The sequence below is a fragment of the Leucopleurus acutus genome (assembly GCF_964270905.1).
Source record: "Leucopleurus acutus genome assembly, chromosome: 5".
NCBI lineage: Eukaryota > Metazoa > Chordata > Mammalia > Artiodactyla > Delphinidae > Leucopleurus > Leucopleurus acutus.
The window spans coordinates 58,387,934-58,403,842 of NC_139147.1; the positions used below are offsets into that span (position 1 = coordinate 58,387,934).

At 43.4% G+C, this 15,909-nt stretch overlaps 1 protein-coding gene across 1 annotated transcript in view; it reads left to right on the plus strand.

Moving 5' to 3' along the window:
- Positions 1-804: 804 nt before the first annotated feature.
- Positions 805-15,909, plus strand: part of PLCXD2 (phosphatidylinositol specific phospholipase C X domain containing 2) — a gene marked incomplete at both ends in the record, with an annotated part of 42,615 nt that continues 27,510 nt past the window's right edge. The window contains one exon of the mRNA XM_082840600.1: positions 805-964. Within this exon, the coding sequence (XP_082696726.1) occupies positions 805-964 (160 nt within the window). The remainder of the gene's footprint in view (positions 965-15,909) is intronic.

Below are 15,909 nucleotides of genomic sequence, written 5' to 3' on the forward strand. Positions count from 1 at the left end.
GACCTGTCCGATCCAAGACCTGACTGGTCCAAGCGTGCAGGCTGCACCGGCGGCCGTCTACACATTTGAAGGCCGGAGTAACAGAGCAAGGGAGGCCGGGCATCGGAGGGGTGGGCGCCGCTCAGAGGGCGCGGGCCAATCGGAGCGCTCTCCGCCAGCGGCCAATCACGAGCCGCGTCTCCCGGCAAATCTGCCCGGCAGTGTGGGGCGGGGCCGCCGGGAGTCCGGGCGCCGCAGGTTACACTTCTGAGCGCCTTCTGCGTTACACTTCTGAGCGCCTTCTGGAAGCCACAGGGCAGCGGAACCTGTGCGAGGAGCCGGTGGAGGGAGAGCAGGCAGGCCCAGCTTATGTGCCAGCCCAGTGACAGACATAAAAGCGTAAATCAGGCTGAGGATGGTGCGTCCGGGCGCTCACGTGTATGTAGACCCACCGGCGTGTCTTTCTGCCGTGTGGGTACCTGTAGTGTGAGTGGCTCTGGGCGTGGCTGCTCGTAGGACGTTCAGTTTCTGTAAGATTTATCTCGAGGGGCCTACCTTTCCCTGGCTCCAGAGGGGGAACGTAAGAAGTTTAACGGAGCCGAATCTAAGCAGATTAAGGGAACAGCGGCTGGGCCAGAGAGGGTGCGGACTGCAGGTGCTGAGGGGCTAGGAAACCACGTCTTTGCCCCGTCTCCCCCGGCAGAAAGGCCTTTCGGCAAGACTGGTGTGACAAAGGTGGCCCTGAAGTGTTAGAGAGCCCGGGCAATTATGATCGCTGAGTGAGTGGCCCTGGGCTGAGCCTCAGCAGTTGACTGATAGAAAGGGATGCTAGCAGTTAGGAAGGTAAGGAGGAAACTCAGGATGGGGACCATCTGCTCCCCCAGTCCCAGCGGGACAAAGACATTGGAGGTCTGCAATGCTGACTGGATGGCCTCGCTCCCTCCTCTCCTCCACAACGTCCCCCTTTCCAATCTGGCAATCCCAGGTATTCTTCTGTTCTTACTTGTTCCCACTGTGTTTGCTTCTGCCATTTTAGTGTTGTTAATGGGTTGGGCTGCTTTTCTATTGTGCTGAGAAAATAATTGTCAGTGACCTTAACTAAACCTCTTTCTTATTTCTAACTAAAAACTTAACACTGAAGCAGCTGCTGTAAAGAGATTTAAGTACGCTGCATCATTGGCAAAAGGGAGTCGAGAATGGAAGCGCCATTTTTTGTTTGTTGGGGTCTTTTTGTTTTGTTTTGTTTTTACTTGATAGACTGACTCTAAGAACATTACCTTCTTAATGTTGGGGCCAGGGTATGTGAGGGGTGCGTTTCTTGAATCACTCAAAATTAAAAGGAAAGATCAAGGGTAATGAGTAAAAAGTCATTAACAGTTGTAGATCTGGATCAACATTAACACTGTAAAGTATTTCCTTTCTCACTTATTTGACCTTTCATAGCAGAGAAACAAGAAACATGTTAGCATTTAAGAAGAGGTTCAGAACTAGGACTGAGTATAAAGACACATATTATTGTTGTTGGAAAAGACAGAAATTGAGAATGCAGGTGCTCATCACAAGCAGGCATTAGGTGTGATGAGGTGGTGGTGTTTGAAGCTTTGTCTATATATATATATACAGGTGTCTGCCTGGCTGATCTAGAACCGAAGCCTTGAAAAGCACTCCTGCACCAGCCACTCGCTCTCCCCTGGGGCTTTTGTACTGTGACATCACTCTCATTAGATTTGTTAAGTGTGTCCTCTTCCTTCCATTCAAAAGCTGGTTAAAGCTTGGTTTCTAGGGAAGGAGGTTTGGACTACAGTGAACTTGGTCTCATGTGCTGGGCAAAGTCCTAGATTCTGATGCTTGGCGAGCACTCCCAGGAGCAGGGGAATGGACCACTGCCAGTCCTTTCTCTCACCTGTAGACATAACAATTGACTTCACCCCTAGACTACCAGAAAAACTCCCAGCCATCCCTGGGATCAGTCTGCTTTTGGTGGCAGACAAGACGACCTCACGCAACCCCAGGTCTTTGCTTTCTATGCGTGAGGAAGAGCCATGCTGGCTTCAGATGCAGCCTTTCCTTAGTCGCCTCTTCTTTTGGAGGTTCCAGGTTCATTGTCCTCGTGGGCTCTTGTTGCTTTTGAGCAAGGAGAGGGTTGCTAAATCTCTTTATAGGTATGATCACTTGTGTTTTATCAGCCATTGACTACAGCTCCTTGGGAAATGCCATATGGTCATGCTTCAGAACAGGTCTTTTCCATGTTTAATTGATGCCTGTGGAGTCATCGCTGAAATGTTGCACAGGCATCTTTTAACATGAGTCATATGTCTTTCTGATGGAATTGTTTTGTCAGGTGCTACAGCAAATAGTATGTGTTTGCAAACAGAATGGCATCTTAGGCAGGCGCTTAATGGCTCTATCATTGGAGCACGTCTGGGTAGGCTGGGGCTTCCTCCTTCCTGTTGTACTTTGGACAGTTCAAACCACAGCAGCAGCTCTGCCCATGGTGTGGCTGTGCACTCTGACCCCATGACTCCAGAAAGGAGCTGGGCGTTTGTTCTGCAATCTCTAGGGTATCTCCCGGTTACTAGAATTGCCAGAGTTTGTCAATGGTGGGGCCTGCTGGAAATTCTGTGGTTAGCCACCGTGGGAACACAGGAGTTTGTTCACCCTGCTTTGTGAAGTCCAGTCCTTCTAAGCAAAAAAAAAAAAGTCCTTGACTCCTCAAAAGATATGGCACTCATTGCTATGAATGCCTTATTCCCAGCAGCGGAAGGAACATGAGTGTATGTGTGTATATATATATATAAAAAAATATATATATATATAGCTCAAGACAGGAAAATCACATATTACGTGGCAGCCATGCCCCCTCCTCCCCCACCCCTGCACCCCTGCCTCACCACTGGCTCTCTCTTCCCTACTTCAAGCTGAATATTCCCCGGCTAAGGACTGGCAGTCGAGTTCTGCCAAGACTCACTGAGAGGTTCTGAAATACAGACAGCATTCAGGAAGTGGAGGCCACCATGTTGCTCCCTCTTCTTTTCTTCCTCTTCCCTGTCATCATCACCTTCATCATAATAGCTATTATTTCCTGAGCAGTCCCATACAGCACCCACTGGCATACATTACCTCAAATCCTTACACCTCCAAGATGGGTAGGAACAGCCTCATTTTAGAAACAAGAAAATTATTGTCCAGAGAGGTTAAGTAATTTTCTCAAGATCACACAAGTAGTAAACAGCAGAACTAATATTTAAGCCCCTGTGTAGCTGGCTCCAAAACCCACGCACTGTCCCTGTGCCCCTAAGGAGGCCTTGGGAAGTGCAGAGCAGCTGGGGGGAGGGGGGAGAATTCTCTAACTGAAAACCAGTTTTCACAGACTATCCTCTGCAGCAAATGAAAGAATTTTTAAAACTAGGTGGTTTTTGCCTGAGCAATTATAAATCTCTATCTAGCTAGATATACACACAGATGTGTGTACGTATTATATATCTGTAATATAAATATATAATTTTCATATATGTATATATATATCCATATATATATATATATACTGGAACCCAGTAAGTTATTCCTATTTGGAATTGGAATCCAGTAAGTTTTCAATTCAAATTTAGAGCTTAGACCTATTCTGTATGTGCATGTGTGCTTGCGTGTGCCGCCCCAGGGCGTCTGTAATACTGGGTCAGCTCTGTCAGTGTGGGAGTAGGGTAGGAGTGATGCGGGAAAGGGCAGAAAAAAGGCAGGGGTTCTGACATTAATAGCAGAACCGGGATGGAGTAAACTATGTCAGATCTGAGTGCATCTGCTGCATGTGCCTAAGTCATGATGGGAGAGAGCAAGTGTGAACTTGCACCTCTCAACAAAGCCTTGATGTATTATTTCACTTCCACAACTGTTAAGAACACCTGTTAATGACCACGATCACCCAAACATACTGGCATATCTTGGAGAAGAACCTCAGAACAGTTCTCCCTGCCAACTGTGTAGAATAATTGGAGACCTTAAGGGTAAAAACATCTGGAAACTGCAAAAGTCAGATTTTTAAATTAAAGCTTTGAACTCTACGACCAATTTTGCTGATGTTAGTGAAAGCATGGTTTTCTTTATGGACAAAGGGACTGATAGGAAAAATTTTTTCAATAATGTATACAGCTTTTCCATGAATTCTTCTCTGTATATTTTAGTGCTATTTCTCTCCCTTTTTTTAATCATGTTTTTCCCTTCTTTTTAACAAAGGTAAACAATCTGGTTTATTGGAAAGAACCTTGAACGTAAGGGTCTCGAAATCTGATGTTGTTGATTCTGGCTGTGTGACACTGTAGAAGTATCCGAATTTCTCAGGACTTAGTTTCCTCATTTGTAATTAAGATGTTGGATTAAATGAAATGTAGAGTCCTTTCCAAATTAAAAATTCTTTGATTAGTTTGAAGGGGTTTTTTTTTGTTTTTTGCCTATTCACCTCTAAACATAGAAGAATGACTGGGTCATTTTTGTCTGAAGGTCATTTCTCTTATACCTCTTCAGAACAAGAAATTATTTTTGGCATGTGCAATCAGAGAATCACAATTGCCAGAAGGAAGCGAGGTCTTCTCACTTTAGCATCCTAAAATCGACTGTAGAGTAGTTCAAATCGAACAGACTCTGAGTACGTTTTAAGAAACCTCCATGCTCAGGCCTGTGGCAGACCCAAAGGTGGATCAAGCTATCAAATGAACTTACATCCTAGTGATAGAGAGGTTTACACACACACACATATGTGTATACATATCTTCACCACACACGATTTTAAAAAACTAATTGGGGTGAATATTATAACAGAGATGTAAATGAAGTGTGTTACAGAAACACAGAATGGAAAGATTAATTTCAGCTTTTTAAGAATAGGAACGACTTTGTTGAAAAAATGGCATGTGACGTGGGATTTGAAAAATGGTCAGAAATTTCAAGGAATGTGGCCTGGGGGTCAGGATTGGGAAGGGGGCTTTCCACTTGAAATAAGCCAATTAAGCTAAGGGATGGAGATATATTGGGGAAATGGCTGGAGGACTCCCTCTGCTGCCCCTCAGTAATGCTTTGTTAATATCTTTATCATTGCCCTTCTCCACACATTGTTATTTCTAGGTATCTGTCTTCTACATCGTCTGTGAACAACTTGTACACAGAGAACATGGCTTATTTCCCCTTACAATCCTAAGTCCTAGTACAGGGTAGCAGCTCTGTCACTGGTAACTGCTGAGTGGATCTTTTAGTGCATGGAACAGGAAAGTAAGGATGCTGGAAAAGTGGCTTGCAGCCACCATCTTTTTCAATTGTGATCAGAGCTAAACTGAACAGATAGGTTAGGTTCTCCTTCTGGGAATGCCGTATGAAACACTCGGAATATTTTCCAATCCATTTCTTGTTATCTTTTGCATAATTTTCCCGTAGCTCTAGATAAGACTCATCACTGAGCCCCATTAGAAATGGAAATTCTCAGGCAGAGTAAGGTGGTCAGAAGGGTCAGAAGCAGATCTCGGTGTCACTTCTGCCCTAGGAACAGTTCTTTCACCCTGCATCCCTTCTGCCTTCCTTCTTCCCTTGTCAAATGTAAGCGTCTCATGTTTCCTGTCTGGCTGCAGCCTCAGCCTGCTCTCATTTCTTGTTCCCCTTCCTTCCACTGACCTGGCCTGTATCCCGACCTCTCCCGTTCCAGTGTCAGCCCTTGCTCAGACCTCCTCACTGCTCTCCAATTCCCGGAGCGTTCTCTGCTCTCATCTTGCTGATGACATTCCCTTCTCTCCTTTTTCACCTTTCTGGAATCCTATCCTTTTCCTATGCAGTCCTGCCTTGGACCACTTGGCAATTTCTATAGCTCTTCTCCTGTGGTCCCTCACTCACTCCCCACATGTGCGACAGGGAGACAAAATCATTACGGGGGCAGGACGTAGGGAATCATTACTCAAATCCTGCTTCTGGAAGTTGGATCAGGTGCATCTCACAGAGGTGGGGACCCAAAAGGGTGCAAGATACATTCTGGAACAAGAAGTTTAGGTGGGCTTCACTTTGGGGATATCATGAGCCATGAGTTGGCCCTAGAAGAGACTCATTGTCCTACAGAATCTGAGGCTGTGGAAAACCAAGGACCAAGCTAAATCTACCAGGGCTGACCCAATCAAGAAAAAAATCACACGGAACCAAAATGGCCTCTTAAGTGGGAATAGGTTTTTGTTGTTGTTTTTCTTTTTTTTTTTTTTGCCTCTAGGTGATCATGGTGAGGAATAAAAAGAGGCTATGATTTAGTGTTTGCATTAGTAGGTTTCTCTTCTAAGAAGGTTCATCACTTCCTGAGATCCTTTCCCTGCCCCAATCACACAAAAGCCACAAGGAACTCAGGAATCACCTATGTCTGTAAGAAGCAGAATCATGGATTGGTTTAGAGTATTAATGCTAAAGCCACACTGTCTGGTTTTGAATCCCAACTCTGCCCCTCATGACTCTGTGACCTTGGGCAAATTACTTAACCTCTCTGTGCCTCAGTGTTCTCTGTAAAACAGAGAGAGTAATGGCACTACCTCATTTGGTTAGTGCGAGAATTAAATTAATTCATGTTGCACGCTAAGAACAGTGTCTGTCACAAAATAATGTGTCTTTTAAAAAAATTAATCATGATAGTCATTTATTGAAAGCCTGTGTCTGGAATGGACAACAAAAACAGAGGTGTAAAATGCAGTCTATACCCTCAGGTAATTTGCAATCTAGTTAAGGAGCTGACCTTCCAATTAAGCCCTGTGGCTCAATGTTCTCTGTCTGATCAGATCAGGATAACTTGAATGGTCATCCCCTCAAGGGGACTTGGAGTTAAGGGAAGGCTACATGGAGGGTTGCCCAGGATGTGAGTACCAAATGAGTCTTAAATGCAATCTGAGGGCAGCTGATCAAGAGAGCCAGAAAATCCTCTTTAGCTACTTTGTCCTCCCATCCCTAGTTCAGCTGTCAAACTTTGTCATCTCCAGCCATCCAAAGCCTTTGGGAAAAATTTAAGTCTCTGTGACAGGACCATATTGCTAACTTTGCTTCTGCTCTCCTCCTGGCCCCATCACTTACCCTATTAACCTAGTCATTTTGTTCCCAGATGAACAGAAGGAATATTACAAAATGCATTCCTTTAAACAAATCTTTTTACATATATAACTCCTTCCCCAGCCGTGGACTAGCTTCATAGTGCCTCCAGATATAGGCATCACCCACACATACACACAAACACACACATACTACCCATCACCCAACACACACACACACACACACACACACACACACACACACACACAATGCGCACACACTGAGCCACGACCTTAGCCTCGCCCTCAAGAGATCCCCAATTCTACTGCCTGCTGTTGTTTCGCCTTTATAAAGATCCTGCAAGACATGCCCACTGACATTTCAGACCCTAGGGAGCCTGTCGCTGTCACCTGCATTGCTGCTGTTTCAGACGAGCTCCTGAGGCTGAGGATTTGGTTTCTGACACGTGCTCTGACCTGACCTCTACCCTGCGTGACAGGCTGGCTCCACATCTCTTCCCAGCCTCTAAGAGCTTATAACTGTAGGCACACTAGAGGGAATGGTGGTGAAATGCTTTAGCTCCTGTAACTTTGCCTTTGGGAACAGCACAAACCACTTTGTAAATGCTGACTAACCCTAATTAGAGTTTCAAACCAGGCCTGTAGACAAGGGATTTTTTATGGACATTGTAATAGGTGGGCGTATTTGTGTGTGTGAAAAGAATTTGAACACATGTCAAGAACCAAACTTAGGTGGAGGAGAACTGTGACTAAATCTGTCTGAGTATTTACACGCACGTGGGGAAGTAGGAGTCCTTCCACTTTCTCACAGCTATAGGAATGTGGGTTATATTGCTGAATGCCCATGAGGCTCAAACAATACCTGGGAGGATGGCATTAGGAGATCTCTAGGTGGCTCCCAGATCACATGGGTTTGGCCACAGAGGCCTGCAGTGCTCTCAGGGGGGTGTCTAGCTTGTGTTATCTATGAAAGATCGGCATTCTTTTTTGGATTCATTGTCTACTAAGCAGTTGACATTTTCTAAGAGAAAAACAGGGTTTTAAAAATTAATTTCCAATTATTCTAGAACTGTTGGCTGGAAGGTATTATGTCTTCTCTGGGGATAGTCTGTCAGTATTTTTTTTCTCTGTACGGACCTAATGAAATCTAAATAAAGAAAAAAATAGGAAGCAGTTGTACCTCGTAATGCAAATGTCTTGGAGTGTGAAGGCATCTGCATTAATGATGGGACTGAGAAATCTTAGACTCTGGCAGACTGAGAGGAATATTTTATGAACATGTACGCTTTGAAGGCTTATACACTGAAAACAATATTCTTAAAGTACAGTTGAAGCCAGATGAAAAAAACATGCCGAACAGATAAAGGTGAAGACAGTGTCCCTCTCTCCCTCCCTGGGTTTGAGTTTAAGTGATCGTCCTGGCAGGAGATGTCCATATAGATCCTCCTAAGAATTATATGTGCACGTCGTGTCAGATTGGCTAAAAACAATTACTGGTGCTTGTTTGCTTCTTTTGGTTCTCATTGCCTGTACTTTAAAAATGTATCCATTTAAAGGGAAAGTATTTGTTCAAAGGATATTTATCAAGTGCCCTTTTGTGTAAGGTGCTGTGTTAAATTAGGTGAATATGGAGATAAATAGGATTCTTCTCCCTGCTCTTCATGAAGTTCTGATCTTAGAGGAAAGCCAAAATTCAAACACCATGGAGAAAAATGCATAGGATACAATAACACTTAGAAAACCTGTACCTATTCCATTACTGGTAGGTGGAGGAAAGCTTAGTAGATTGGGCTTCCAAGAGGAGATGACCCTTGGGTTGAATCATAAAAGAGCAATTAGTAAATATCCAGGTGCTCCAGGTAGAGAGAAGTGTGACACAATGCAGAGGTACCAAGGACTGAGAGATAGGGTTTCCTTGAGGAAACCCAAGCATCGATTTCATTTAAAGAAAGTAATGGAGATAAAGCTGGGAAAGTAGGCTAATGAGCCTTATGTATCATGCCAAGATTAAACATTGAATGTTATCCCGAAGGCAAAAAGCAGCCACTGAAAGACTTGGTCAGGAATAGATTAACAGCCCTAAAACAATGGCATAAGGGTGCGGAGAAACAAAATGACCCATCAGTTATTAGGGATGCTGAGGGGTAATCTAAGAAATTCATTATTTCTTTCATTCTGTTGAATATATATATGTTGATGACCTTCCATATGCCAGGCTCTCTCCTGGGCACTGGTGATTCAGTGATGATCAATACAGACGTGTTTCCTGTCTTCAAAAGCTTACAGTCTATTTGGAAAAATGGACATTTAATCAAACAGTCATAATACAATATGCTATGTAAGATGAGAGGTAGAGATTACTGGTGGAAGAAGCCTATAGCAAGGATATCTTAAGAAGACTTGCGAGTCTAGGGAGGCCCCCAGGAGGAAGTGATGAATATACTGCAGTCTGAAGTATACACAGGAACTAGCCCCCAGGATAAGAGCAGCAAGGCTAGGAGTGTCCTAGGAGAGGAAACAATCTGGGTGAAGACCTTGAAGAGAGAAAATGGCGCATTTAACAAACCCAAATGGTTCATTGTAGTTTATTTACCATAAGCAAGGAGGAGGGGGCAAGGAGTAAAGTGGCAGATACTGAGAGGTCTCCTAAGCCATGTTAAAGTGATTTAGCTTTGCCTTAACAGGTGAGGGAAGGGTGTTAAACAGATGAATGACAGAGCAGCTTTGTGTTTTGGAAAGATCACTCTGGCTGCAGTCCACAAAAGGTATTTGAGTTGGGAAGTACTGTAACCAAGGAGACCACTTAGGCTGCTGATGAGGTCATCCAGGTGGGAGATGATACTGACCTGAGGAAGATAGTGACAGTGTAGATGAAGGAAAAGGGACAGACACAGGAGATATGTAGGAGGAAGTATCAGCAGGACTTGGCGACTCATTGGAGGGTAAAAGAGAAGGTATAACTGTCTTGGGTGGCTGGGAGGAGGGGGATGGCATTCCCACAAATAGGGATACAGGAGAGGGAGCAGTTTTAAGGGTGATGGAAGGAAACAGGCATGCTTAGTTTGGAACATGCTGAGTTTGAGGTACCCGTGGGACATTACAGAATTGGGAGAAAGTGTAGTAGCATCCAGTGGAAATGATTTCAGAGCTAAATCTTACAATTTTCCCAACCCACTACCCTCCCTCACAGCTACTGTCATATTCAGTATAAGATGATTTGAGTTTGAATTTAGTGTCTTCATTTATATATATATATATATATATATATATATATATATATATATATATATTTTGGATTTCAACTAAAATTTTACTTCTTTCAGGAAATCTGTCTGCAAGTTCTGGTCCCAGATAAATGACCTTCCCAAGCTCATTTAGTGTTCTGCTTAATCGGCGTGAAGTCTGTCATTTGTTTCACTCTTTCCCCTACCCTATTGGCAGCTTGGGGTTGGGGCGGGGGAGGGGTTAGCTATGTGCAATACACCACAAACCAGCTGTGAAATGGAAGCTTTTAGTTACATTACCACATTATCAAATACGATTTATTTTACACATGGACATTCAGGGTTACACCAAGTTAGTAAAAGCAGGAGAATTTTGTAATAGAATGTTTAGTGTTAACTTTTTCTTCTACCCTAAACATTTTCCTGTTTTCCCTAAACCTTCGTATTGTTCTTTCTTTTGTGTTAAAAGGAAAGGTTGTTAAAATATGATTCAGAGGATGACCAAGTGCCCTTTGTGAGGTGTTATTTTACCAAAGATGATGCCATCTGTTCAGAGACAGAGCAGGGTGATAATTAGCAAACTAGAGGAGGAATTTCTTATTAATGAATTACCTATACAGTGTCTTATTTGGGTATTAGCATCTGTTGGACATTTAAGGAAGAGAAAGTCTTTCAAAGAAAAATAGATCCCCAACTATATAAAATGTCTCCCATACATGGGATTGAAAACCCTTTGACTCACATAAATCCTAGGCTGTTGGGGCTGATTTAGAGACTGTCTAGGGCAATGAATTACCTTGATGCCCTGCAGAGTTCTTGGAGGCTTGACTTCCCATTGAGCCCCGCAAGGACACCTCTAGGCCAGAAGTGGGACTGTCTGGACAGGCCTTTAACCAGAGAAGCTCTACTTGCACTTGTTTTTATATATAAATACTTCAGTTGACAACATTCCAGGTCTGAAAGCACCCTGAGAACCTCTGATTTACTTCAGTTTTCTCTAGCTCATCTAGCCAGTTGGGCTAGACCAGGACCAGCTCTCCGGATTCCCAGGCTGATGTCTGTCCTCAGACAGTGGGATGCCCCTTGGCTTCTCAGAACATGAAAAATATGTTGATCAACATCCTCTGCTTCCAAATGTTCTGCCTTGCTTCAAAACACAGTTGCTTTGTTGCACTGTGAATAATTATGAATTAAATAGGCAACTGATTAAAAATTATATTGGCCACATGGCCCTCTCAGATTTTGCTGACAGTATAATGGCTATAATTCATATTCTCCCACATGCCCCATGGAAAATAATCAAGTATGTTGGGTCAAGTTTATCCCGTTGGCTTGGCAAGCTTTAAAGATATTATTCTTTGGTTTGGAAAACTGCTAAGCAGTCCCCTGATCTTGAACCTTGGATCCATGTTGGCCATATTTTGTATATCCTAAAGATGCCTCAGCCTTTCTGCACTTGTCCACATGGAGTCAAGTTCTCTACAAATGCTGATTTTTCCCAAGGACCTAATTTAGGTGCGTGAGATGGGAAGCCCCAAGGAGCCGTTATTGAAAGATAATTTACATGGGCTTAAGTTGGAGGAAATCTACTCTCTAGGACTTTTCCTTTTAAATTGTTCAATGCAGTATTTTATTCTAGCTGCTCCTTTAGTCATTCTTTCTGGTTTATTTTTGTCCTCTGTGTTTTCCAACACATCCCTCTTCATCGACCCAGATAACTCAAGCTAGAAGGACAAATAGAGATAAATGGAACTGGGGATGTACAGGTGCTGGGGGAGAGAAGGTGCAGAGAGTGAACTTTGCCTATCTAAAGAAGATGAATGGACCAAAGAGAAGTTTGGGAAAGGATCAGGAGACCTAGGCTCATCTGCCCTAAGCAACACTCTAAACAGCTGTACGTTTAAGTGAGCATGCTTGCACTTATTCTATATACATGTATTCAGTGCATACTGTATGCCAGAAACTTACTAAATATGGAGATATGGGCATGAATTACACATGATCCCACCCTCAAAATCTCACAGTCAGCTGTCAGGGACAGACATGGAGATAATTACCACCAGTGTTCCGAGCAGCACAGGGCAAAGAGCAGATAAATCTGCTTGAGTCACGTGAGCTCACAGACAAATGACTATGACCTGAGTCACATACAAGTAATTAAAATGGAAAGGCAAGGGACAATGAGATTGTTCCCAAGGACTCTAAGGGTTTTTTGTGGTTTTTTTAAACAAATCTTTTGCTATATTCAATAACCATAAGGCCCAATTCTCATACATATTTTTACAAATAAGTGTCTTCCTAGCTCAGGCCATAGAGATATTTTAATATGCACAATTACAATCTGTTGAGATCAAATTTATTGCAATATTCATAGAGATTAAACACCTGAGTCATAATATGATATGCTTTTCTACAAAAGCTGCCCTAAACATCTTCAGCCTTTAAGGACATGTTTGTTTTTATGCCTATTCTTAATATTTTTTTATCTTATATCTATCTTTAAGTTTTATTCACATTGGAGGCAGTATAAAGAAGTAGTTCTGGGCTTCCCCGGTGGCGCAGTGGTTGAGAGTCCGCCTGCCGATGCAGGGGACACGGGTTCGTGCCCCGGTCCGGGAAGATCCCACATGCCGTGGAGTGGCTGGGCCCGTGAGCCATGGCCTCTGAGCCTGTGCGTCCAGAGCCTGTGCTCCGCAACAGGAGAGGCTACAAACAGTGAGAGGCCCACGTACCACACACACACACACACACACACACACACACACACACACACACACACAAAAGAAGTAATTCCGAATATGGGTTCTGTTTTAGTGGCCCTAGGATCAAATCCTAGCTACTAGTTATGTAATCTCAAATAAAAAGTTTAATCCTCTGTCATACAGTTTTCTCATCTGTAAAATGGATATAATTATAGTACTTATTTCACAAGTGCAAAGTAAGAGGAAGCACAGTCCACGAGACCACCCTCACTCTGACACCAGTTGCAAGTTTGGGGGTCCTCAAGGTCACTCTTATGTTTGATAATTTGCTAGAAGGACTGACAGAACTCACTGAAAGCTGCTATACTCAATTGCTATTTATTACAGCTACAATCAGCCACATGAAGTGTCCAGGGAAATCCCAAATGTGGAGCTTCCAGTTGCCCTTTACCCTGGAGTTGTGGACAGTGCTGCTGTCCTGGTGTTGATGTGTGATGATAGGCACAAAGTATTGCTAATCTGGGAAGCTAGCCCGACCCTTGGTGTCCAGAGTCTTTATTGAGGGTCCAAATGGCTGATCTCAGCATCCAGCCCCCCAGAGGTCAAGCCTGTTCCCACATGACTCAAAACCCTCACCATAAATCTCATCCTTAGACTTTTTGATGTGGTCCCAAAGCTCTCAGGTAAACAAAGGTACTCTTATCAGGTAGGATATTCCAAGGGTTTAAGAGATTACCTCCCAGAGGCCAAGGACAAAGAGCAGACCCCTCTTTGGGCAAGGTTAACTTTTTTACTACACAACCGATGTGTTGAATTAAGTAAGATGATGGTTACAATGGGCTTAGAATTTTGCCTAGTACAAAACAAGCATAAATCTTGGATATATATCTATTATTATTAGCAATCCTTTTTGATCCTACAGCATCATACTAGACACTATAGGAAATCTTAAAAAAAATTAACAAGGTGTAGTTTATAATCTTGGAGGAGAGATACTTAGTTTCAAGTAAAACCAACAAAAGCAGAATGAGGTTGAGTATCACAGTAAAGGAGCAAGCAAACTGCTAGGGACCAGTGGAAGGGAGAGGTTACTTCCAGGCAGGGGTTAGGGGACAGCTGCTCTGGGAGGGCACCTGAGCGGCACTGAGGGATGGGGGTTCCGAAAAGGGGGGAGGGCATTCCAGACAGAGGGAACCACATGAATAAAATCAGAGATGGGAAAGCAAGGGCCCTTTCGGGGAACAGAGAAGGGCTGCCATGGCCTACTGTAGAAGCAACAGGAGGAAGAAATGGGAAAGCACTGGACAGACAGACTGAGAGAGCTTTTCAATGTGCTGTTGAGCACTTGAGGCCTTATCTCATAGACTCTGGGGAACCAGGGACAATCAATATAAGGCCTAAAGAACACCCTGAAAGAGAATAGGCTGTCTCTTTTCATATCTCCAGTCTTTGAAACATGCTCCTTCCTCAACCGTATCACTCACCCTCCCAATACCGCCCACTTCACTTGGCCAATTACAATTCATCCTGCAAGAAACAGCTCAAGAACTACTTCTGTGCACACCTCCATAATGAAACACGTTATATGCCATCAGGACCTGTTTTCCGCTATACACAACTGTATTTTGTCATCTCTGTATACTCAGTGTCTGTATACTTGTAGAGCGGTTCAAAGGAAAAAAGGGAGAGAGCGAGAGAGGAGAGAGACATGAAATCTTGAAATATCTACAAAGAATTTAAATAGCAGATATTTCTAGTTAATTTAAAGAGAAACTAGGACATACAGAGAGAGTGAGTAATAGTGCCTAGAGTAAGACAAAATCTTATAACTGCATGGCAGAGTCTTCTCAAGGTATCCCAAGGCTTTAGTAGTAATAGTAATAATAATAATAATGATAAGAGGCAGAAGACGAGCTTACTTATCCAACACTTATAAAGCACTTGCTAGGCGCCGGATGTGCTCTGCTTGATTTATGTGAACCCAGTTAATCTCTGCAACTCAGTGATGTAAGTACTAACAGTGTCTCCATTTTACAAATGAAGAAATTGAGGGACACAGTAGATAAGCAAATTGCAACAGAAATCCTGATAACAATCCTAGGATTGTAAAAACTTTGTCTTGCCAAATTCATTTAATTGCATCTGAATAAAAGACATGCGTAGAGTTGGAGACTGACCTAGTGTTGGGCTGTAACTTCAGTTCCTTGTGTTGGTTGGAATAAAGAGCAGTGTTCTTTTCATCTGAGGCATATGTTTCCACGCCAGGCCCCTAATGCCTGAGCGCCCATGAGGATGGTTGTGTTTGAAGGACTGCCTGCTAACCTGTTCCAGCTGAACAAGCCACTTTTATTTTTCAAGACCAAACGTCTAGGAGGCTTTTTATTGACTGAGAACAAAAGCAGCTCAGTGGTTTAAGTGGATTGTGTAGCAATGGCCCAGCAAGGCTCCAGCAGGGAAGACGTCTTTCTGCCTCTCGGAGGTGGAAAGACCAGCAGAGGCTTTTAGCAGGCATGTGCTTGTCAGAACACTCCACTTCCGGGGTGGGTGTGTTTTCCTTCTCCTTCCCCTGCTGTGTGTAATGTACAAATTTCCTTTAAACCCATCATTTGGTGTAATTTACGCTGCTACTTGTTAGATTTTCCCTGTTCCTTTTCCCTTTCCCCTGTCAGAGCTCCTGGCCTAGTCCTCCATTACCAGGAAAGAGAAAAACCCTTCATGTTTTGAGGGGATCTAGCTGAGGAGCTTCCCTGGATCTCAGCCATTCAGCAGTTTGTCAAATGAATCTTAAAGTAACCCTTCTCTGTGAAAACTTTCAACCCAAGCTAGGTGATTAGGAAGGTGTTTTTTTTCCAAAGTCCCCACAATAAATTCCATAGAAATGTCCCACAAAGCAATGAAATGCCAGTCATTCTGGAGTGAAGGGAACTGTCACCTAAATGCTAGACGAGAAAT